We start from the raw sequence: 27,293 nt of genomic DNA, 5'->3' as shown, positions 1-27,293 counted from the left end.
ATACTGAGTATGAGGACACTGCGAGTGGCGCGATATCGAGCAGCGTCTGCGCGTCCTACTGGGCGACTGATGGTCTGCGCGCGAGCATGTCCTATTTAAAATGGCGGCACTACACGTCACCGCCACGCGATCGGCGTATGAACCCTGTACACAACAATACATACCTACTTAGCAAAGAGATTATATCGATAACAACAAAGCTCTTGTTTTCAAAGTTACGTGAATTATGTTCGCGGCAACCTAGCACATATAAATATTAATACTGAATAATCATTGTAATTTATATTACACTGTTTATCTCCATTCTCCATGTTTTATGGATTTTGTAATCGTTTTGTTTACCTTTATTGTGGTAACTAATTCATGTATTAAAGCTATCATGCATTAATTTATAAACGTTTTCTGTGATGCATAGTTTTAAATAGTTAATTGTTCCTCAACAGGCGATGCAAAAGGAAAACTCTACATAATAATTAGTAGAGGCAGCGTCGGTCATCGGCAGAGCAAAGTTTATTGTTCATTGCTTCTTTCTAGAACCTACGATACATTGCTTGAACATATTGCCAAGACTAACTGTATCTGTTGGCACATATTTATCTTTATTCGTTTTTATTTTCGTCTCTTTACGATTGCACCTTTGAAATCTTATCCATTTATGGCAAAGGCATATAATTATTTTGTAATATAATAATTACAAGGTCATTTAAAATATGGGGACTATCACCAATCATCTTACCTCTCCATCCCATAACCAGCGATGGCGAAATGAATTAAGACATTTAAGCGATGTAAAAAATGTACTTAAGCTGGATAAGGATTACAGACGTCGAGTTAATCTAACCAAGCAATAGGTTTTTTTATGATAATGTAAAGAAGGAATGCGGACATCAATTACGATACAAGATTTATATTAAAATCACATGAATTCAATTTGCCATGTTAGCAATCATTGGCGACAACGTATGTAATTCCAAGAATCTTTGCCTTCATAATTTCTGTTATTAAGTTTACTATGTATCTATTTATCTACACATCAACGTGCATGGAATGTGGATTTTCTTACGTGAATGACTCAAGGTACACCAAGTGCGTTCGTTCATGACACTAAATGTGGTCTGAGCTAAAGTTCCTCATTTTATAATTAGAGCCGATTAAAAATAAACAGAGTGATGTGGCGTTCACGTGGGAGCTGCGACCTTCGAGAGTAGGAAGAATCTGTATGTTCAATAATACAGAATACTGGATTGGATCGATTACCGTTGGTGCGCCTGCGTCACAGATGCAGATTGACAGGGCGCCAATAGGTTCATTGAAACGAATCGCATTATTAATATTCAATTGGTTGCAGCCTCGTTCGACTGAGTTCTGAGATCGCATCAACCTGTGCGCACGGCAAACAGGAAATTTGTGATTAGAGTTTAAGCGCACATCACTCATCCGATAATGGCACAAGTATATTAAACAGTAGTTATCGCATGTCTCGACGTTAGCATGTCAGTAGGTAAATTAGATAACGAGATATATGTTTAGGGGACAAGATAAGAGGCACGAGTTGATTTTATCGATATTAAAACAGTACACCATCCGTTGAGATGAGAGTAATCGAAAACGGTGCAATGTCCTCATCCGTGAGTGCAGTGAACTTTTTCGCAGTCACGTACAAAAATATAGAAAACGATGATAATATAATGGACGCAAGGACACAAGAATTAAAAGTCCCTTTGCATTGAACAGGGAACCAAGTGGAAGGAACAAAGATAGCCGGTGTAGTTTGGTGAACGATTTCGAAAACCAAACCCGTGTTTTAATTATTATGACTACGTTGTAAAACGAAATTAAAAATACAGTATGACAAAAGACTGAGTTTAAAAAGTATTGATATCATAAATGTAATCAGCATTTTTCTATCTATTATCAAATAACAAAACCTATCAAAATGATAAATAACAATAAAAGTTTCTAAACAGATATAAACATCCGTATAGAAACTAGTTTATATCTGAAAAATAACAACTACAGCGTTTTTTGTGATTCGGATCGGATCACAAAAAAATTAATCAACGATTCAAATCACATTGATAAAGTAACAGGTTTCACTGCTGGAATAAGTAAACAAGACACAAGAGTTGGACATTTAGATGCGATGGTAAACTTTATGGATGACATCATCGTCATATTAAACGGCGGCTACGCTTTACAATCGAGTATAACACGGAGATACGTTGGCGTGCTACTAATGACACAATTAATACTCCCAATTCTTTTGTTTACAAATTCGCTTAGGCAATCTATGTTGTTTTGACGCTTGTATTATATATTATCAAAATCGGCTGTTTTTTATCTGTTGATAAGGTTTAGTATAGTGTTTTTTGTTAATAATAATGTCCCATTAAACTTTTTAAAATTAGTAGATACTTCAAGTTTTATTTTTTGTTATAGTTTTGTGTTATAATAAAATTTGTTACTTGTTATAATGAACTGCGTGTTTTCGATTTTTGTATGCATAATATCGCTAATGCAAACAAGTAAAATATGTTCAAAGAACAATTGTTTATCAGCGTCAGTCAAGTGAAAATAAAAATATGCGAACTCAATAACAGTGGACCTGAGGTATTCCAAAAGCACATGCGCAAACATTTCTGCGGTAATGTCTGGTTATATACTGTTCTCTCACAATATATGTTTGCAAAGCTGAAGACAATTCACTATTTATACTTATATGACACAGTTTCATAATTGTTCTGTTACGGTTAAATTTGAAGCTATAGATGATATTATTGCTCCCTCTGTGTTAAGTAATGATAAAAACTATCAAACAAGAAGTGATAAACTTTAGTTAAAGAACGAACAACTTTGAAAATCAAAAAGCATGAACTTGGACTTCAAAACTATAGTAAATTTAAATATCAATTGCAAAAATGTATTTTGATGTCACAAAACTTGTTGCACAAATGTATAAGAGTGTGTCGGTGCCTATAACTGGATAGTGATAAGGGTAAATGTCCATGACCAGGCGTACAGGCAAACTTTTTTATCAACTGCAACAGAGTACCGGATTATTGCTAGCACATTTATTTCATTTAATCCTATAAAATACGATGTAAACATGCACTGACGTTGTTGAATTATTTTATCAACTATTGATAACGTTAGAGATAAACATAACGAAAACAAGAGTCGTATAGGCAAATAAGACTTGAGATTTGACCTAAAGAAAGTGCGTAGGTATGACTCTCTGTTCGATAAAATTATAGAGAAGTATTGAACCCAAAGTTAAAAACGTCGCTGACAACATTGTTGATGCAAAAGTTCGATGCACGCGAAATTAAGGATGCATATTATAATGAAATGAGATTGAAAGCTTATTAAAAGCACCGCATCATCAAAGTTAATTAATAGCTTTAAACTAGTTGACACGATGATGTTGAAAAGAAAGCAGATTAAAACTGGCTAGAAACTACAGGCGAAGGTCGAAAAATATCTATATCAGGTGAATAGTTGTGATAAAATAGGTTTACTATTTTGTCTGGTAGTTATGCAGCATGCGTCTGCGTTAACTAAGTGAAAATCAGATTTCCATCAAATCAACAAAGTAAAATAAAATATTGTTATTGTGAAGTTATGTTTACGTAAAATGCAAAATGGAAACTTTTTAAGAATTGATAACAAAATATATTATTGTTGTTTATGTCGAGTTAATGGAAAGTATTACCCAAGAGAAGGTCGTATTCCTACAATAACAACTTGTTTATTAATATCATCACCTAGTACTTCAAATTCGATATCAGGGCCGATACAAGCAATCTGTTGATAGATAAAATCCGAATGATTCCACATTTTGAGTATTTTTCCAACGATGGATTTATTGTGGAACTTTTATTAGAACCACATAGATAAAGCTGTCTGTGAAAAATAATTATAATAGTAATTCAGTGCAAAACGATTTTGCTGAATATCGTTAAGTAGTTAAAAACCTTGGTACCAAATTTCATACAAATCGGTTGAGCGGATGGGTTTTTGGGAATTCAGTGGGAACTCTTTGATTTTCCGGGATAAAAGTAGCCTATGTCTGTCTCCGGGATATAAGCTAACCCTGTACCAAATTTCGTCAGAATCGGTTAAACTGCTGGGTCGTGAAAACGTAGCAGACAGACAGACAGACAGACACACTTTCGCATTTATAATATTAAGTATGGATAAGTATGGATTTCTTTGAAAACATTTATCGCTAGGTTTCATGGCACTTGACGGCCACTGCGTGACCCATAACGCCTGGTTATCTCTATCTTGTCTCACAGCAATCGACAGTGTAATCAGTGGAGCACGTGTCTCCACTCCAGTGGCACAACTCGGTCAGCTTTCCTTCCGTGTCTATTCTCAGTCCAGCCGGGTCACGCCTGGTTCATGCAAATCACGTACACAAAGCAAATTAGCATACGGCACAGCATAAAGCAAACGAAAACTTAATGCCGCGCCTTCATTTATATCGTCTTTAATAAAGGAAGCGGTCTGTCAAAACAATTTATTTTTATCAAGGTTATTTTAATTCGAACAACTGGCTGTTTTATACGGCGGTAATAATATTTATTTTGGGAGTTACGGAATGGATTTATTTAGCTCTCAAAATGAATAAGTATTGAAAGATAATCCAGAGATTAAAAGGAGCTGATAAATAGTCAGATATATTTTTGCACCTTTTGTACTGTAACAAAAAAACGCGTGTTTTTAAAGAGTTTAGCAAGACAAAGAACTAACGGGAGTTTATTATGTAAACAAACATGATGCTACACAGCGGTGCGCCGCGAGTGATCAAAGAGAAAAAATAGCCTATTTTATCTGAGAACGTGTACAGCTAGCGGAATTTGGGTCAGTAGTGTGAGCTATGGCTTCCAACCATCAATTGGGTGAATCTTGGATAAACATAACTGCGGTGATGTAACACTCAGCGTGAAGGCGTGTGATCTTGCGAAACTAGCAAGAGTACAAGACAGAAATGATACACTGAGCAGCGACTTACAAGAATACGTTTACTGCTAGTTTCATTCGATGTCGTTTCAAGGCGATCTGGTGTCACACGGATCGTGACTGAGCCTATTTTTAATTAATGACACTACTAAATATGGCTCTGCAAGGAGTTAATTCTTCTGCCTTGATTATTTATTTTTATCTCATGATATACGCATGACATACCTACGTACAACATTCTTTTATGCTTCTTGTCATTTAACAATTTACTTAATCAGATAATAAGAAATACGCAGTACTGAAAGCAATAAAAAGAAAAGTATGTGGACATGCCGTTGAAAACGATACTTATTATAGAAACATCGGTGTTGATACGGTCACTCGAAAACAAGCCAAGCGAGTAAACAGCACTAACGCTGCCGAGTTATTAGAGCAAAAAGAATCAGACAAGCGTGCTGGACATGGAGTGATAAAAATACATTGCGATGTTAGTGGGCATTAGGGCTGGATTGGGGTCAATCGCTTGAGGCCATCTGCGACGGCTAATTATAGACATTGCACGACCAATAACGCACATCTATGTATCTTAATTTCAATCACGAAAAGACTGTACCGTACCCATTCCAATCTGTAATGCAAAATTCAGTGATACTTAGCAAGAATTAAACGTTTTATAAAATGTAAAGTCCGCTTATGTGACTGAAATGTGCTTGTTTAGTCTAGGTGTAATAAACTGTAATTTCACAACAACTAGCTGCAACAGCACATTCTTAGTTACACACTCATGTCAACTAAGACAAATTGTGTCAACATAAAATAAAGTAATATAGAACTCAAAACAATTTTGAATAACGCGAAGGTAAGCAAATAGTATTGTTATGAAAGTTTAAAATACTCCTAGAATGATGAAGTTACGTCAAAGTAAAAATAAAATACACTTGTAATGCAGTGTACATTATTAGTGTATTTTATTTTTAACCCCCGACCCAAAGAGAGGGGTGTTATAAGTTTGACGTGTGTATCTGTGTATCTGTCTGTGGCATCGTAGCTCCTAAACTAATGAACCGATTTTAAATTTTTTTTTGGTTTGAAAGGTGGCTTGATCGAGAGTGTTCTTAGCTATAATCCAATAAAATCGGTTCAGCCGTTTGAAAGTTATCAGCTCTTTTCTAGTTACTGTAACCTTCACTTGTCGGGGGTGTTATAAATTTTTAATTTACACTTGTATTTTATTTATCAAAAAGTAGTACTAAGTAAATACATCTTCACGTTTCCAGATTCATAAACTATTAACCGCTTTGTAATGTAGTCGACTAGAAAACTAAGGACACTGTTTCTAAAAATATACTAGCACTTGGCTACAATTAGACTTATTGGCAAGTGATGATACAGCTTGCCTATAAAATGCCTATTCAGTCTTGATTGGAAGATACTTATATTAAAAGTGGATATTCATTAGTACTTAAGCCAGAGTGTAAGATTTAATAACGGTGGTTAGTGAGTCCATCTACTGTTATAATAATGACGTACTCTTGTCCATAACATAACACCAACAGCTAATAATAACGCATAATTAAGGACACATCAAATTGTTGATGTAGTATTTCTTGTTTGATAACTTACCAGTATTCTCTAAACATGAACCATCTTATTACATACAAGTCTAATATTCGACTTAACATAGTGTGAATTAAACTCAAAAATAAATCTTAAAAAATAAGAGGTTTTTAGGTAATTTATTTCGAATTTGATTTAGACCATATAGTTGGTACTGATAGTTAGTGATCGTTTTTGCATCCTATTATTTAAACCACATACTTTTTTTTTTAAATTCTTTATTTGAACCAAAAACTAGTTTTACATTGATTAAAATCAGTTAAATGCTATACACCAGTATTAAGAAATCGGTGCGGTATATACATTAGCTCTAGATTTAACTTGTAAGTTATAACCAAGAGCACAACTTAAAAATACGTTATGAAACTGTGTGTTATGAAACACATTCTACGCATACATCCGGAGATACCTAATTACATACATTTTAACAATGTGCACAGCTATTGTTATTTTACCTACTCGATAGTCATGAAGGAAAAATTTCATAAAATCTTACAGGTGAATTTATAGAATCATTTAAAGAAATCAATTCTTCCAAATCTTTTATCAACAAAGTGTCCTCTACAATTTGTGAGGCCATCCCTCAAGAAAAACTTTCATTAAAGTTACAAGACGTGGATTACTGTAAACAAGTACCGCCAATGATAATACAACTGAGTGGAAATAGAAATAATAATTTCCCAAAAAAAAATTGCTTCCCATCAGCTCCCGTGAACTATGGAGATCAAAATCTGAGAAGTCATGTCAAAGATTTCTATCATGAAAGCGACTGGAAAAAAAATTGAGACTGATTCAATATTTCGGGAAGAATGTGGGAGCTTACTGCGTTACAATTTACTAACCCAAGTAAACCCCTTGAACTGATGAATGGAAAGGGATCACAACTCTCAGCAATAAGTAATGCAACGCAGAGATAGAGCATTTACAACTATAACTTCTTTACTAGGGAATAAAAGACCATTAATCACGGGGAGTATAACTCATGGAATTAAGAGCGTTCAAGTTTTCGTTTGCGCGAATGGCATTGCGCGTAATGCACATGGCGCAGATAAAGGCGCAAGTAACAACGCATGACGGCCATGTCAGTGTGCCGCGCAAGATCCGTGTGCGCTCGATACAAAGTTCTTGGCAAACAACATAATAGGTATACACGCTCGGGCTAACAGCGTTTTTGTTTTGAAACCTAATTTTGGATATTATTTTTCAAATGTAATGAAAACATTAGTGAGAATACGAAGACCAGGTTATATGGGAAACAATAGTTCCGCAACTCAACAATATTGGATTTATGTACCAAGACTAACGTAGCAAGCAGTTAATCTATTTATATTTATATACGAGTATAGATTATCTAAAGACCAGGTAAACAGAAACTTAAACCATAGTTCGTATAAAAATAATATTGTATGTTAAGAAAAAGATAATAAAGAACCAATTAGATTTAATAGTCCACAAAGACAAAGATGCAGGAAAGTAGGTACCTACGTATCAATTTTTATAGCAATATAACCAAGACCAACACGTCCAGTAATATGCAAAAGTATTTAGTACGAAATATAAATTATAAGACACAGAAGCATTTTGATTGTCTTGTTTTAGTTGTCTATTAGAATCCCAACGATAGACTGAATTAGTTTGACCCTGAGAGCGTGTTAATTCGGCACGTTAACCTTGAAGCATTGGTAGACAAAAATACCGCATGTGGCGATTGGGATACAAAATCAGGATTTTCAAGCAACTTGTACGAGTAAAAAAACTGTCTTATTAGAAAAAACAGCAGCAAATCTAACTATAATATAATCTGTGCTGCGACTTCTATTCTAACGCGTTTCACTTGGATACTACCCGTCTAGGTCATCCAGGCCGAGGCTTTTTACGTAGGAAACTATTTATTGGCAGGCCAAAAATGAGCATTGAGCAATTTCAAATAGTGTAAAGCAGTGCTTTTATGTCCTTATAACATGCATGCCACTCCTCCGCCCCTTCTTGACGATTATCTTCATTACACACTCATGCAATAGGATTTCCATGTTGGCTTTTATTTGGGCCGTTCATCTCATGGGTGATCAGACGCGTGCTTTGGTACCCTCAACTTTCACCTGAACCATTAGTCGTTCTAGGGGCATACCTTCAAAATAATGAGGATGCGAGTTTGAGCGAAGTTTTTCAAATGTTTTGTCTACTGTGTCTTTTTTTTTACTCAGATAGAAGTTAGCCCTTGACTGCAATCTCATCTAGTGGTAAATGATGATAAAGTCTAAGATAGAATCAGGCTAACCTAGAAGGGGTATGACAGTTTTTACTAAACCCATAACCCTTTGGTTTTTAAACGGAATCGTACTGGAACGTTGGCGGCACGGCTTTTTTTTTCACTAATGACTTTTCTCGAATGAAAGTATTCCGGTTCAATGTGATACAGTTAATTAGTCCTAATGACATACTCGTAGCTAATGGCCAGCCATAGTTTTAATGATAGGCGTTTTACGGATACGCATAGTAATTACGTAATTTAATTTTATCTGCTAATTGTACATCCGAGTCGTTTACACAATAATTTGGATTAGACCGTAAGGCCTAATTTTAATAATAAAATTGTATTAACTAATTAGTAGGCTAGACTTTCCTGTTTGGGCTCTAACAGCGTTGTGGTTACAATTTGTATCCACAACGTACAACTGAGTTCGGGCCTTATCGTTGGATTGACACCTTTTAAACTTAAGTTAGATTTTACGACGTTATTTCTGTAAATGTTTAATATGTGTTGGATGAGAAAACAAAACTAATTCTATGCTATTATATGAATCAAATATCTTCCGCGCTATCAATAGTTTACATGCAATGATGTTTAATGTTTTCTAACAAATGGTTATCATTAACAATACAAACGGTTTACCTAGCAAACTTAAAAATATATTGGAATTTTTAAAGTAGTCGAGTAGGTATGTTGAGGATTAAAATTTAAATCACAATATTCGTCGCAAACAGACAGAACAATTTACATATGAAATCTTATACCGGTTCTCTATTTAAAAACAAAGTATCTGTGCAAAATATATATCAACGTCATCAGACGCCTGTTTGTTCCGTCGATTTTACGCATTGCGGATTCGCACAGCGAACGGCCTGAAGTTAACTAATTAGTTCCATTCATCGAAGCCGATGTTTTCTTACATACATTTTATTGCGCTATTTCCTCTATTTACGGCCAATTATGATAGCATAAAGCGGCAACATGACACAGAGATAGTCACGTAGGAAACATACAAGCGCATAAATCTAGTAGGTAGGTACATTAGAATAATAATGTCTTAATCACGTTTCGTGAACACCTATTGTTTGTTTATATTATTGTTGACCTGTCTTATCGCAACGTTAATTTTAAATTCAAAACAAAATACGTACTTATAGTAAGAAATAACAAATTCATCACTTTTGTTTTGAAGTTTACTGATAAAGAATTCACAGGTCGCACTGAGATAATCCGCAAAGCTGATATGATAAATAATAATGTACCAACAAAACATATTAAAAAATTTAAGGTAAAGAAATAATAGTACTTGAATATCTAGAAAAGCGCAAGAAATTATAATGCGTACGAACGAACTTTTTCTTTGTAAAACATTACCTGGTTAAACTACAAACCAACCACAATAATAACTACCCCAAGCAAACGCATATATTTCAGAACTGTTTCCATCATGCAATAAATCTTCAAAAGATAATTAACTTCTCAAGTGCGAAACAGATTGCAACCTAGTCCTTCTGTCATTTAGAAAATTTATTTTCTAACACGACGAAGCATCTGAGCTTCCTTTACTTGTACACGGGAAACGGGGAGTCTTCACTGGTGAGCTGCATCTAGTCAAACTTGATTTTCCATACGACTGGAAAAGGTTAACTTTTACCGTCTCCGTGGGTGTTAATGTTCAATCGGTGCAAATTCTTAATCAAATCAACCGAGTTATCTACGGATAACGCAGTAAAGTTTATATTAATGTTACATTAACATTTAGTATCTCATAACTTTGTCTATATATAATACGTTTTTCTTATTTAGTATATTTATTTATCTAAAGCAGTCACTAATATTTTACTCTTCAATGAAGAACTATGTAATTTTTGTTTAGAAACAAATAAATTTTAACTCTCAGATTTGTCACCATTGCGGCAGTGTTTCAACTTTCAAGTCGCAGGTAATGCTATAAATTCGGAAATTTCTTTAATTTTTCATTAGTTTGTAAAAGATATAAAAATCTCAGTAGTCTAGAGAAAAAATGCTGTACGTTCTTAATAGATTTTGCCCACATTTATATGTACGAATATTTAAATTAAGTAAATGAATGCAGTTTTACTCACCATAGCTTGCTCGATCTTATTGTCGATGGCCACGGCGCTTGTGCCTGAAGCGCTGTAACAAAAGAGAACTCATATCATCACGTGCCAGAAAAAAATATTATACAAGTTACACAAAACAAAAACCTAAAAAATATATTCAAAGAGATAATAAGGGAGAAAATCAAAATTTCCCACGGGAAAGATCTAATATTACCTACCTACTCCATAAATAAATTAACAGATATTCGCACATGACATTGTAACAAAGAGTAAAAATAGTACAAAAAATGAAATGATAAGCAAAACACGATTTATTGTACAATTTTAATGTGGAAACAGATAGTATCAAAACAAAATCCTTCAAATCTAAATATTACCGCAATTTATATTCCAACCTACGATATATTATTCATAAAGCTTCAGCCGTTAAATTGCGTAACGGAACATTGAAAATTATATGATGCATTCATAATTATCCAGTGGCGGATGTAGCAGTGTCCTATCGAATATGAAATTCGAGCATCAATAGTGGTTTGCATGTGTTCCTTTCAATCTACAAGTGGAACATTTATCTACACTTCCGAAAGTGTGTCTGTCTGTCTGTGTGCTACGTTTTCACGGCTCAACCGCTGAACCGATTTTAATGAAAGATACACAGTTAGCTTACATCCCGGGGACGGACATAGACTACTTTTTACCCCGGAACATCAAAGAGTTCCTATGCGATTCTTAAGGATCTATCCGTTTAACCGATTTATATGTTTGGTACAGTTGTAGCTTACACCCCAGAAATTGACTTCGGCAACTTTTTACCCCGGACAAGCAAGGAGTTCCCACGGGATTTTTAAAAAACATAAATCCACGTGGACGTAGTCGCGGGCATCAACTAGTTTCCCATAAAATTTAAAATCAAGTAACGACATACTCGCCATGCATACCAAGGGTAATTACAAGTGTAAATTAAAAATTTATAACACCCCCGACGATCCAAAGTATCAGAGTTTTCTAAAACATCATTTTCAAATAAATAATTATGTATCAAGGCAACGTAAATCTTGACAGCTTGACATTTGTCAATTGACATAATATTATGAACCTTTTAATTAAAATTCTTTAACCACAACCTAACGCTTATGTAACCTTATTTTCTACAAGAAAACTAGAAAAGAGCTGATAACTCTTAAACGGCTGCACCAATTTTTTTGGATTATAGCTAAGAACACTCTCGATCAAGCCACCTTTCAAACAAAAAAAACTAAATTAAAATCGGTTCATTCGTTTAGGCGCTACGATGCCACAGACAGATACACAGATACACAGATACACAGACACACAGATACACAGATACACACGTCAAACTTATAACACCCCTCTTTTTGGGTCGGGGGTTAAAAATAGCATTTTCACTAACCGATTTCATAGTTATCGCAAAGGAATGCGTGTTTAAACCGCTTATCAGTCAATTGCAGTTATATGCCAGATATTATTTGAAAGGTAAAGCAAGGTTTCGTAATATGAATTCAGAAGGAGATACTCTTGTAGTATAATGTGATCTATAAATAGTAAATACAATAATATAATTAAAGTGGTGTAACAATAATAACGTAAGATCATTAGGCCGGTAACCAGAAGAATAATTATATGGCAATTATGAGAACAATGGGAAAACGAAAGATTTTATAATAATACTAGCTGATGCCCGCAGCTTCGCCCGCGTGGATTGGTCAGATCCCCTGCAGCATCAGGATTGAGGAGTTGGACTCCAAATTTTTTATGAAACAATGTCGCAAAGTTCCTCTATCGATTAAAAAAGAAATGACGCAAATCGCTTCAGAAATCTCGGAGATTTCGGTGTACATAGGTAGAAAAACACAACTCCCTTTTTGAAAGTCGATTAAAAAAGTAGCCTATGTTACTCCCTGGTCAATTCTCTACTTGTCTGTGAAAATCCCGTCAAAATCGGTTCAGCCGTTCCGAAGATTAGCCTTTTCAAACAGACAGACAGACAGACAGACAGACAGACAGACAGACAGACAGACAGACAAAAATTTTAAAAACGTGTGATTCAGTTATAGTATCGTTCAAATAACCATATGACCTTAATATGCGGTAGTTATTTCGAAATTACAGACAGACACTCCAATTTTATTTATTAGTATAGATAAGAGACTTTTAACCCATGGTTGTCTTATCAAGTATGCAAACAATACAACTAAGGTAGTATGTTGTGAAGTTATTAACTATTTTTGCATGAATTTCTGATTGATAGCATGGGATAGTAATTAATGATTCAAATAACTAGTCCAGCCGGAGACGTTAAATGTCGAGCGTAATGCAAATAAGAGAGAAAGCTTTAGATTTTTAAGGAATAAAAATTACATAATAGACAAGAAGTTTTTCAACATTGCTTTACAGTCTTATCGGTTACATTTCCGGCTTCATAAACAAAAGAAAGCAGCAACGTAACCATGAACCTGATGGATGTTTAACATGGAGAAGTTCATGTGCACACGATGTATAAACCGACACACTCTACTTGTCTGCATCTGAAGATGCCATTAGAATAGCCTGTTGTCGGTCTTATCCATTCAGATCCAATCTCACTCGTGTAATCATCCGGTAGCCCGTATGTAGCACGTTGCACGGGTACGTACTTGACTTTCTCCCGCTTCGGATTCCGTGTCGCGTCAATGAGGTGAGGCACAATGCTCAAGTTGAGCCCACTGAAGCATTCAGAACAACAGTGGCAGTGATTGCGTATCGATTTCGACCAGTCCGTTGCTGAACTTAAAGTATTGAATAACGTTCACAAACCGCATGACCGCCGTCGGTGACGTGCATAATCTGGCATCCGACATCCTTGTGAGATCATGCTTCAGAATTGCACTATTCAAGTTTGAGCAGCTAATTGATACACAATATTCGAAAGCTAAACTCAAATCATGGTGTCAGAAAAGTAAAGACAAAATTTGCTTTCTCTCCGCGGGCGCGGATTTCGGTAAAACAAGTTTTGATGTTTTGTGACAGATTATATAAGTAGATGGTGATAAAATTGTACACAGAAATGAAGCATATGAAATGGTAGAAGGTGAAACAAAAAATACAGAGAAAGCATTTGACAAAACCGATGACAACTATGTCCGCAATGAATGTTTAAAGAATCTGGCAGGAGTGAAGAACATTTGCGATATTGATTTTTATCTGTAAGCGCACGACTCGATTTGGCTTCGCAATTTTGTAAAATTGTTTTGTGACAAGCAAAATGCGGTAAGGTTATATTAAACTGCTCTTCAAATTGTATAACAGGCCATAATTGGTTTTTTACATTTTGATCAAAAAATAAAAATACATATTACATATACAATGGTTAGCAAACAAATACATTTTGTCTCTACGTTACCATAATTGATATGAAAGACAATTTATTTAATGTAGGTACCTTTATAGTCTCATCAGCTTTAGTATGATATTATGTGTGTCGCGAATAAAACGTAAATGAGTATTTTCACTCAAAAATTTATAACAAACAATTATGAATAATTGCCTATTCATATTCCTGAACATGTTCGCACACAAACGAAAGTAAAGTCATATGAATTAGAGGCGATCTCTCAGCGAAGGCAGCAGAGTTAACATACAAATAATTTTGTACGAGTACCTACAAGGTGTAATATAAACTTGAGTGGACAAAGAACGGATAAGCGGTTTGTCATCATGCACGTGCGTTCAGGTCGCTATTCACGCGAGTCAGTTCACCATAAATAGACATATAAGGAAGTAAATAAATATAAACTTTTATTATTTAAAAAGTTTTATTCGATCCATTATCTCAAATCATAAGCTATAAGCTCATCAAGGTTGGCTAATCCTTAGTCCTGACGGTTTAGGTAGGCGGTACCCCTGTAGCATCAAAACTGAGGAATAATTAGAATCTGAAGGTCATGAGAATGAAATTTATAACAATGAGTTCAGTAGAAGTACCTATTTAAAAACTTCTGCGCAAGTATTGAAACAAATGTAAAGCTAGAAAAAACTGTTTAAAAAAAATTCAGTCACTTTAACAAAATAGTTCAAAACAATAACTTACACAACAAAATTGACAATCTTTATATAAATCGGTCGTGCTCCAAACGAAGTTTTCGTGATTTAGCATTATCTTGATGGCTACGGGGATATTTGAATGGATAAAGAAAATATCTACTGCTAAATTGCACAATGTTGAAGTACTTCATATAAAGGCAAAGAGTAAAACAATAGTATTTAGGAACATTCTCACGAAAAATGTAAAGAGAGATATTGCAATCACATCTATTTGTTTAATCAACAAAACCCTGTGTTATAACCACGTTGTACTATGAATCACACTTACTGCGCCACGATACAAACAATACCGACGGCAGAGGTCAGGAAATAAATATGTAGATCTCATGAAAATTCAGTATGCTTCATTAGTCATTAACTATATCAGGAATTTAAGAATAGTGACCCTGCACAGCCCGACTTTTCATTTCCTGTATATGATAAAGATAAGTATTTTAGCGTCAATACAAAAGTTACATTGATTTTTCAATTTCCTCATTTTATGAGAGAAACTTACTATACTTATTGATAGACCAATTCTAGCGGAGACCTTTCTCGAAGAGCGAAAACAAAGGATCTCATGATAACAGGTGATATAATGCCACCAACGATAAAATCCTTACAATATTTTTTGTGAACGATGCTGAAACATTCGGCGTGGCGGTCAAATAATATAGTGACAGATTATCGTGCTGCAGTGCAGTATATCAAGTGTTACCACGAGGCGAGCGGACCGCAACATTTCCAAGGTCAATGAAGGGAAATCGACGGGAGATGTCGAAACTCGAAACTCTACCACTACCAGTACATGACGATCATTACATCTCAGCGATGTTTCCCAATGCACTAATTACATTAGTGGTGAACATAGAGCCAACGACCGTAGTACTGTAACCATACTAATTTGTACTGCACATAAATGGTAGATATCCAAAAATATATTCTGTACAAAAGACAATTGAATACCATTTGCATTTTGATGTCAAAATGCGTGGTTCGGTCTAAATTTAGAGTGGACATGACAAACTAGTCATTAGTCTAAATACGAAATCGTGTAGACACGTTAAAAGAACGTGAAAACAAATTTATACTTTGTGAACATTTTTTAGGTGTTTCACGTAATCTGCAGTAAGTACTTAATCTAATGAAAGATAACCCGGTTACATACAGTTTTTGTTTAGCGTTTTAAAGGAAACCTTTTACATATTATATAGAGGTTGAATAATAACATGAATCGGACAAAGGGCAAAGTGGAATATTGAGGGGAAGCCGGTCAATGCTTGTCACGCAAAAAGGTCACGCAACAATGCTTTCCCTTAGATTGTACAATACTCAGCTATCTCAGTTATGAATGATTTAATAATGAATGAGACAAAGTTCCACGACCCCACGATTACAATATCTGATGACAAAGGCAAGTTAAAAACAAATTACGAGTATTACCAATTTTATGAAACAATTGCAATATCCACGCTCATAATTTTTGAAGCTTATGTAGCGTATGTAATATATGAGATTATACTTTATAGCGACTACATAATGAATACATTCGAAGGTTTTTTCTTCGATAAAAGATCAATGCCAGTGTCTGAGCTTTGAGGTCAGCGACTACTTAAAATAATAGATATGTATACAGTAGACTGTTAAAACAATTTTTTGTTTAGTGCAGTGGATCGATACGGCAGCAGCGAGACGATAGAGACCGCCAGGTTCGATAGGCGGCGCTGACGTCAACCAATCGCAATTATTTGTCCGCCTGCAGCCTAGAGTCATTGCCTTAGAACCTTCACCGACTTACCGGTTCGATAATCAGCTGAAGTCCACCATATCCTTCGCAGCGGCGCTGGAACACGCTGATATGAAAAGACGCAGTGCGTCACTAGACAGAGCGGTATCAAAATGGCCTACAACGAAAATGTACTCACACGGGGTAGAAGTAGTCGATGTACTTGACGACGACTTCTCTGAGCAAATCCTGTTTGTTCATGATTGACGAGTAGCTTGCACTTATGAGTTTAGTTTGCATGGCTCCCGAGTCGCCGTGCGAGTGTTTTGTGCGGGACGCTCGAGTCCCTTCCTTCGGTTGAAGCGGAGCCGTTTTTGCGAGTGAGATTGTGAGCGGTGTGCGTATTGAGGTAGTGGTGTTTTCGGTTGTATAAGTACAAAGACGCGGGCGAGCAGACCGACGCGTTGCGGTGAACTGGGACCGGGGCCGGTCCGAGGGGCGCGCGCGGAGGGGAGCGAGCAAGCGGCGCGCGCACGGCTCTACCTACTACGGGCTACGCTGCTGGCCGATGGCGCCTCCGAACACCTAGGCGATGCTTTTGCGACACACCCGCCCAACCACGACTGCTGGACTCGAGACGAGAATGAATCCATAACGACCGAAACTCGCGTTCAGTGCTCGTTTTGAATGAAACTATCGTTTAGGTTCAAGGCTAACCAGATTTGGCCAGTTTCGGCTCTTAAGGTAGAATAAAAATAAAACAATCAAAACAAGTGGCTGTGTTATAAGATTTGAGACAAAACCGGTTTTAATTTTGTATACAGTTATAAAAAATTCAAAGCAACGCTTCAGACCGTGCTTCAGACCATTATAAAGTACATATTTAAAAATTATCTTGATTTCATATGCGGTTATTGAATTCCAGATTACCTACTTAAGTTAATAATAATTAAGATTTTTGTAAGTCTCTGTGCCAGGCGTGTTGCGTATTGATTCTATGGAAAAGATTTTGTTGCAGTAATATAGGTAGGTAGGTACCTACTCGTAGTCGATTATGGTTACAGTGGGTAAGCAAAATTAGCAAACACTGCATATTAGCACAAATCAAAAACTGGGGATGATTAGAAAGCTTTGTCTCGGAAAACAATTGAACCACATTTTAATGATTACTCAATTAATAAGGTTAAGCACATTCTATTCAATTGGCACAATTCCCCGCCCATGACGATGCCCATTTGGGATGGACAACACGAACAAAATCTAAGTCGGTAGGTAGGTATATGAGTACCTACATATTAAAAGATAGTCAATTGTTGTTCTATCAACACATAGCCTAAACAGCTAGAAACTAGCTAAATAGATATAGATAGATAATACAGCTAAATAGTTAGAAACTTCAAATTTTGAACTTTGGTCAAAATGAGGACCATGATGATGATGATGTGTTTCATGTTTTTTAGAAATTGCACTTCAAGAAAATTAAATAAAGGGGTTGAACTTCAAGGTTTGTATGAAAGTCCGTCATTTTTCAAGGTTTACCCATCTATTCCATGAAAATTGGTGTATGGGCTTTCGGTTAAAATTGAAGAAATACGTATTACAGGATTTATGGAAATTCCACCCTCTCACTGATTTTCAAAATCCACGCGAGCGAAGCCCGGGTGGGTCAGCTAGTGTATTCACATAAATATATTCTTCAAAATCAATTCAATTGGCACGAATCCGCATAAAACATCCGGTTACATTTAAGATCTTCGAAAGTAAATGACCAAAATATCTTTATAGCAGCAGTAAACAACAATGTAAAGCGTAATTACGGTAAACGCTTCCGTATATTGTTCTCTAACACCTGGAGTGGAGTGGTGTTTAAATTACCATCGGCCGTAACGACAGAACACCATAATAGTTTGCACAATAAATAATTATGCCGCACCATCAAAATAATTTACATGAGGAATAGACGAGTAACTTACAATGGTTGACAACAAAGACATGGAAACCCGTTAAGTACCTAGGTATGTAGATAAAACTTTTAAGGATTCATCTATCAGGTATCAATCACAACAATGTATGAATCATCAGGACCTCTCATCAGGACGTGGAATAAATTTTTCCCGGAAAGAGTTCCCACGAGATTTAAAAAAGAACCGGCCAAGTGCGAGTCAGACTTGCACACCGATGGTTCCGTGCTACAGTCGTATTTATTCTACATTTTGCAGATAAATCAAAACTATTATGCATGAAAATAAATAAACATCTGTTATAGAATGTACATGTAAAAACTCCTTTCATACGATATCCCACTTGGTATATTAATCTTACTTTGAAAGTTAAGTACTTATACTACTTATTTGTTGTCGACGTTGGAAAAATTCCGGTAATACATAATATGTATACTATTGAATAGTATAAAGTCTAATCTATTGACGTAGAGAATGAAACGTGGAGATAAGTCAAGGGTTAGATTGATTGGCAACTGCACTTAAATGTGAAACACTAATACATATATACCTAAGCTACACATCATTATATCATCATTCACGAAGCAGTAGGTACCTACGGAAAGCATACGACGCATTTTTGATATGAACCTATCGCGTTAATATTAAAAATAATGTTTGTCTGTTCGTCACCTATGTCGTAACTATGAATTCGCGCGTCGTTCATTTAAAACTTTGTACAATTGTTGTTGGCACCACTAGCGAGACAGTTTAGTACCTACCATAATGATGGCGCGGGAGGTAGCATTGCAACGCACGCCGGACATTACCAAGTTATTATAGAAGAAGAGCTTACATGTGTGATTATCTTTTGACTTGAAGCCTTTTAAATGAACATGAACACTGCTGTACAACATAATATAAATAGATGTGCAAGAATACGATCTACCGACGCATGTTTTACAAAATAACATTATTTGCATGTATCTAGGCACATACTATGACACGGTTATACAATACGGTATTATAATGAAATGAGTTATTTTTGTAACTCATGTATTTGTATGAGAACAACTCGTTGAGTTTAATTAATTTTGGCGGACACAAAAAATTTGGACCAACCAATGTGAACCTGATGAGCAATGTTGATGCTACCTAATAAAATGTTTGATATGTTAATATAATGTTTGACGGTGAAAATTTAAAACAATGAAAAGTTTTATATCTTGACGAACCTTCGTGTGTGAGTCCGACTCGCACTTGACCGATTTTTAGGGTTTCGTACCTCAAAAGGAAAAACGGAACCCTTATAGGATCACTTTGTATTCTGTCTGTCTGCCCGTCCGTCCGTCCGTTCGTCTTGTCTGTCAAGGAAACCCATGGGGTACTTCCCGTTGACCTAGAATCATGAAAGGCCGGTAGGTCTCATAGCACAAGTAAAGGAATAAATCCGAAAACCGTGAATTTGTGGTTACAGTACAACCAAATTAATAATGCGCATGCAGATCTTCGCTAATTATCGTATTCCCAGAATCATTCAATGTTTATCTCTTTTAGCACAAAATTGTTAAAAATGCACTTAACCACTCTATATACATATCGTCTTCTGACGCTTTGCCGAACAGTGACGAAGATTTCTATGCGCATTATTAATTTGGTTGTACTGTACATCACTAAAAATAATTAAAATGTGTTTCGATTTTCAAAGTAAGATAACTATACCAAGTGGGGTATCATATGAAAGTGCTTCACCTGTACAATGTACATCCTAAAACAGATTTTTATTTATTTTTAAGCATAAAAGTTTTTGATTTATCGTGCAAAATGACGGGAAAAATTCCGCGAGCATACGGAACCGTCGGTGCGCGGTGACTCGCACTTGGCCGGTTTTTGTTTTCGGAATTATTTATATAACAATTATTTAAATAGTACAATAATCATATGTTAAAACTATTAACCACGCAATCTGTAATACTGGATAGCTCATCTTGGATAATAAATAATCAAAACCCAGTCACAATAGTTGTTGATCAGTATTCCTATATTATTGCATTAATGATCCAGTCCATTTGACGACATTTACAAGTGTTTTATATGCGTTCAAGCGTGTAACAACATTGTTCATAGCACTAGGATCGTTGTAAACATTTTGCGACCTTGATACTTAATTAAATTACATCGTTATTTTGATTTAGAATTAATCAGGTATAAATAAATCAAGTATATGTATTTGGATTCCTGTTCTGTTTTGAATCAAACATAATAATTGATTGATATTAATAGTATCTATGTTATGTATTCTAAAATAACGATGAATCATAGATAGATACATCTCTAGCCACATAATACGAGTACTCAGAACATAATACATCATTATGTCATTTTCAAAACATACAAAAAGTAGCTTTTTTTCATCTTCGAGGAAAACGGATCTTAAGCTTGAAATCATTAGCATAAAATGCAAGTCATATTCTTTGAGGAGCATAATAGTATAATGATTATATTATTATTTAAACCGTTTTTTCTATTACAAGTCCATTCAATTTTAGTTTGTTATTACGATGACGCAACATTACTAACGACTTCATGCAAAAAGTCAATTAATTGTAACTAAGTAATAGCACGTAATAGCCTTGGAAATTTTATTTTAAAGATGTACCCAGCAATAGTAATGACGGAAAATAACAATCATCATTCATCGCAGTCGTTAGTATTAGTGTCACAAGTGTAATGCGCTGAGTGCAGTGAATAAACACGTCATTAAAACGCTAATGCACATTTTAATGACTGAATACATCTAAATCTACAATAAACTACCTGTAATAAACATCTAAGACGTAATTTACGATTAGATGAAGAATTAACAATAAATCTTTACTTGTTAAACGAAAATGTGCAGTGTTTGTGTGTATGTGTTTGATCTAAATGATTTTTAGCTACGAGTATGTTTGAAAAAAATCTGTCAAACCGAAGGAGGCGTTGAGTTGACCTTCAAATTCATTTTATCGCAAAATTCGGTATATAGGTATTCAAGTTGACAGTAGCTATCTTGATTTCTACAATAATAGAGTTTTATCAGTCGAAATAAACAACGTTCCCTCCGATATCTACGAAACGGACAAATATAGCTCAAATGAGATAAACAAAGAAGATACTGAAAACATAGAAGGAAAATTTATATATGTAAAGGCTGATGATGAGTGACAAGTTATGAACCATAATGAACCTACAGTTCCTCTACATTAATTATATGACAGACAATGAATTATATAACAGATAAATTGATGTAACAGGTACTGTTCAGAGTTCAGACTTAGACAATAGTTAAGACAATTGATAGATAACGGAAAATACCATAATTAAGTTCATACATAATATGTGTCAGTGCGTATTCAATTTTATTATTAAGTTCTTTAAATAATAAAATTAACTTATAATAAATACAATAATTCAAGTTGATCATTGATAAAACAAGGAAGCAGGGCTCATTTCTTTGGTCTAATAATAATAAGGAATTTACTTTGTTTATTTTTATATCATATACACGCAACCGAACAAAGTAATAGACGGTAAAAAAGAATTGATCACAATAAGACAAGCAAAAACTAAGCTTTTTGTTCGCACCGTAGCAATTACGAACAAATTACTATTGTTAGTAACACATAATAAGTTAAGTAAAATAGTAGATAATGACGGCTATTGGCATGCATTAAGTACTGTATTAAGTGGAGTCCTTATAAAGATAGACTCAATTGTAGCATTCTGTACACATTTGTAAGAAGAATCAACATTAGGAATAAGATACGGTTCAGAAACTCCTTTATTATCATAACTCAGGTCTTATCATTATTAAGTGTATCACTCGGGCGCAAAATATTTTTTGGCTCGTGCGACGTACTTTGAATCCCTCGCTACGTTCGGGATTGTACTAAAGAATCAATCGCTACGCTCGGGATTCTACTCTACAATTCCTCACTTCGCTCTGGATTCAAAAAAGCGCCCTCGCCGTAAAAATATTATTTTGCTCCCTTATGATACAATCTACTAGTGCTCTGTAATAAAGTTTATTGTTTTATAAATACTGCGATTAATTTAGTCATAATGTAAACTGTAAAGTAAAATAAAGTGTGACATTTAGACCTGGAAGAGGTTACTTTAGTGATAAGGTCGCACATTGTTATAATAATAACAAAGTTAAAAATGCAATATTATGTTTCCTGTATTTTTTTCTTTGTAATGTAAGCAAGTTGTATAAATAAACAAATTTTTGCACTTAAATGTAATTCCTAAATCGATTTCCGAGACCGTGCAGAACCGGCAGTATAGTTTAAGGCAAACGGAAACAGTAAATATCATACTGAAAACAATATAGTGCTAAAGATTTTTTTATTTCAGACTAGATAATGCCCGCGACTTCGTCCGCATGGATTTATGTTTTTGAAAATCCCATAGGAACTCTTTATTTTCCGGAATAAAAAGTAGCCTATGTCCGTCCCCGGGATGTAAGCTAACTCTGTATCAAATTACATTAAAATCGTTACAGCGGTTGAGCCGTGAAAACGTAGCAGACAGACAGACAGAACACACTTTCGCATTTATAATATTAATAATATTCGTAAAATTAGTAAATATTAGTAAATTAGTAATATTAGTAATTAGTATGGATTAATTAATTAATTAATATTATATATTAATATAGTATGGAAGTATGGATGACTAATTTTTTTTTTTTGCGATTCTTTACGTTGAAATTGAAACTTTTTTAAACTTTCCTGTACAAATCAAATGAAGGGAAACTCTCGCAAGTATCTGGTTCCTAAGTCCTGATTGTCACAATAGGATTAAGTTGGACAAATTGGAGTTTCCGTTAGCTTCGGGTTGTTGGACGGTAATGCAACTAAGATTGAATGTCTCGACGATTGTTAAGATTACCAAAATTTTCAGTGAATCTCTTCATTCAGAGGATATTTTGGAAAACGTTGCAGGGTCTACCTAGTCGAGGCGTATGACACGCAAACGTAGTGGATTTTAGAATAGAACCTATGCAATTGTATTAAAAACGATACCTACTAGAGAATTAAACAATATTATGAGGTCATTAAAATGTGCTTTAGAATGTAATAGTGTAAACAATTTAGATAATTTGCATGAAATATATAATATTCAAGAAGAATAGTTTTAAGTTAAAACCACTGTTTAGTTATTATCTACCACATCTTGAGTATTAAATGACGTGCATGCGTTTATACCTTGCAGTTAATTTTACATGGTAAATCGATATGACTATTCAAGGTTAGTTGTTTAATGCTCATAATAATATATTGAACAGACTTACGGTATAAATATTTTGAAAAATAATGAATTAGACATGCTGACTAAGGAAAAAGTAATATATGATGAAAACAACCTGTATATTGGACAATGCACGAACGATCACGTACTCAATATATAAGATTTTGATAATGACAAATAAGATATGACATGAGGCGATAGCAATGATAAGTGAGATAACGGTAGCAAATAAATAGACAGAAGGCAATACAATCAATTGTTCGGTGACAAGAGATTACAGTGATAAAGATGTGATACACGTAAAATAAATTAGTGCTAATAATGGCACATAATGCACTTACGAGCACCAAGTGTTTCTGCGAGTATTATTGGATCGAACTTGCTCGGATGACGAAGTCTTTTGATACATTTCCGGTGGTAAGCTCAACTTGAGTCCCGCTATTGACTTTCGTCGTTTCGCAGCCAGAGCTCGAGATGCGAGATCGGAGTCGTGAACGTGGTCTGCACCTACGGGCGGCGCATGGTGAGAGCAAGTCTTCATATGCGCTTGCGCCATCGCCACCTGCAGCAGCTTGCTGGAGAGACTGCGCCGCCCTAGAGCTTCACAGGTCGCACACCGTTTGTCCTCCATCAAGGTCCTCGTGTGCTCGACTCGGACACGCCGTTTGCACTGAACGCGTATTGTTTCCAGCGGACGTGGTACGAGTAGCTTAACTGATGTCATCCGACGAGCGACACGCGCGCGGTCGGCTCACACTCGTTACTCATAAAATTCAAGACTGCGTTCTTTAGAGGCGGCAAAACCGATCGATGGACGACCGAAATAGGCTTAATACGATAATAGGAGCGCGATAAGGAGTACACGCGAATCAGTATAATGACCTAAATGATGAAGCATAGACACGGCTTCGGGGCGACCTCGGCAGGCGGCCATGCGCGGGCGTCTCGGTACAAGCGACTGCGGTCACCACTACAAAGCACCCCCGCCGCCCGGCGTAATCCAAACGGACGCGAAGATATCGATGTTTGCGGTGAGTGATGTGACGAGCATCGGGGAGCTCCACAGTCCACATACAAGCGTCACGCTGTAACGCGCTATATCGCGAACACATTCCGTTGGATTTCATCCAGGTATCTATTATAAATTATGAATTCATTCAAAGTTGTTATAATACTTCACAAATGAATACAGAAAGTTGGTAATTCTATTATATTTGAGGAGTGATTTAACGTCTTAAGCGAAATACTTCATCGTGCTCAACATTGAATTGAATATGCGTTTTAATAAAATACTGTAAATAAATTGTGCTCTATTTAGCAAGACTTTAAAAAAATATGTAGAACGAGGTTATCACTAGTGTCATTAAAGTGTTCAAATCAAATACTGTTTAAATAAACGTAACATACCTACTTATGAAACAGTAGACGAGTGTTAATTGACAAATGCATTATTTACTATAAGGGGCAATTATTTAATGACCATTCTTGGGACATTCCCAATCAATCAAGTTAGATGCCACCTTGATTGAGGCATGGTTAACGCGTGGTAAACAACAAAATATTGGCGATGATTCAGTTAAGACACGCCCATTTCTTTTCTGGTGTTGGCAACAGAAATTTCTTATTGAAATAAGCCAAGTGTCAAGAAAAATAATAATAAAATTTTACTACTCTCGTAAAGCAGATGTAAACAATCAACAAATGGGTACGCTGTCAACCAATAGACATCCACTGCTGGATATCAATTTCCCACTCCAGCTTCACAACCGTGTAAAAGCTTGTACGAAGAACGAAACGAAAGGGAACATCCAGCACTGTTTCTTTTTTTACAATTTTACAATTATTTATTTTTAACCCCCGACCCAAAAAGAGGGGTGTTATAAGTTTGACGTGTGTATCTGTGTGTCTGTGTATCTGTGTATCTGTGTATCTGTCTGTGGCATCGTAGCGCCTAAACGAATGAACCGATTTTAATTTACTTTTTTTTGTTTGAAAGGTGGCTTGATCGAGAGTGTTCTTAGCTGTAATCCAAAAAAATTGGTTCAGCCGTTTAAAAGTTATCAGCTCTTTTCTAGTTTTCTTGTAGAAAAGAAGGTTAGATAACCGTTAGGTTCATAATATTATGTCAATTGACAAATGTCAAGCTGTCAAGATGGACGTTGCCTAAATACATAATTATTTATTTGAAAATGATGTTTTGGAAAACTCAGATACTTTAGATAGTAGGCGCGGAGTAGTCCAAGAAAATCAGTTCAGCCGTTTATTAAATATAGAAAGTTATCAGGTCTTTTCGGTCTTTTCTAGTTACTGTAAACTTCACTTGTCGGGGGTGTTATAAATTTTTAATTTACACTTGTATTGAAATGTTTTTCCATTTTGTTCTGCTGTAATAAGCAATATTCAATACATATACAGACAATTCCTGACTATTCATCCACGCTCAGCTTAAACACTTTGTCCGAGAAAGCTGAAATTTCACACACAAGTTCCTTTTATAATACAGACAAGGAATAATGCCAGAATTTTTGAAACTCCCACGAGATGGGCAATCAATAGGATTTATATTTCCGACGAGCGAAGTCGAAGGCGGTCGATAGTTCAATTACAAAGTATCACTTTATATTGTGATAATGATGAATGACATTGCTTTACATATTGGTAGTCTCGAGAAACGTCGAGTATGTTAAAATATTAAATTGCTCCATACAAATAATAGTCGGCTATCCGGCTCAATCGGCTTGATTGCACGTGTGTAAGAGTTTAATCATCTATTAACTTCTGATAATGAACATACTCGTGTAGTGCCTCGTTCTGACGGCCTCCCTGGCGCAGTGGTAAGCGCTGTGATTTTATTAGTGGGAGGTCCCGAGTTCGATTTCCGGCAGGGGTTTGGAATTTTATAGTTTCTGGTCTGGTATATTGGGAGGCTTCGGTCGTGGCTAGTTACCACCCTACCTGCAAAGCCGTGCTACCAAGCGAGTTAGCGTTCTGGTACGATGCCGTGTAGCAACCAAAGGATTATGGGTTTAATGAAAACTGCCATACCCATTCCAGGTTAGCCCGCTTTCATCTTAGGCTGCATCGTCACTTACCACCAAGTGAAATTGCAGTCAAGGGCTTTATTGTATCTGAGTTAAAAAAATCGTTATTATACATTACTAGCTGACCTGCTCCGGCTTCATTGAAGTGAAATTTTAGGAAAATTGGTGGGGGGGGATGGACTTCCCAAAAATTCTAAAAACTTTTAAAAACTGAAATACATATTTTTTCGTTTTTAATTATAAGCTAATATCAATTTTCATAGGTAATATAACTCGAAAAATGACAGACTTTCATAC

The 27,293-nt window shown here is 35.5% G+C and overlaps 2 protein-coding genes across 3 annotated transcripts in view; both read right to left on the bottom strand.

The window, feature by feature from the left end:
* LOC123874131 (protein bunched, class 2/F/G isoform-like) overlaps positions 1–27,293 on the bottom strand; it is a 195,877-nt gene that overhangs the window by 2,641 nt on the left and 165,943 nt on the right. For both annotated transcript variants that reach the window (XM_045919335.1, XM_045919343.1), the window contains one exon: positions 10,939–10,990. In XM_045919335.1, coding sequence (XP_045775291.1) covers positions 10,939–10,990 — 52 coding nt within the window. The remainder of the gene's footprint in view (positions 1–10,938; positions 10,991–27,293) is intronic.
* On the bottom strand, positions 24,293–25,772 carry LOC123874206. Its single transcript, XM_045919453.1, has one exon. The coding sequence runs from the start codon at positions 24,677–24,679 to the stop codon at positions 24,293–24,295; it is 387 nt and encodes a 128-aa protein (XP_045775409.1). The 5' UTR covers positions 24,680–25,772.

The sequence above is a fragment of the Maniola jurtina genome, chromosome 2, assembly GCF_905333055.1.
Source record: "Maniola jurtina chromosome 2, ilManJurt1.1, whole genome shotgun sequence".
NCBI classification, from domain to species: Eukaryota; Metazoa; Arthropoda; class Insecta; order Lepidoptera; family Nymphalidae; genus Maniola; species Maniola jurtina.
The sequence above is the reverse complement of the archived record's forward strand: the minus strand, read 5'-3'. Positions and strand labels throughout refer to the sequence as shown.

Bases quoted from the DNA above. Each gene is read 5' to 3' on its own strand.
- LOC123874206 (XM_045919453.1), bottom strand. From the start codon at position 24,679: ATGACATCAGTTAAGCTACTCGTACCACGTCCGCTGGAAACAATACGC.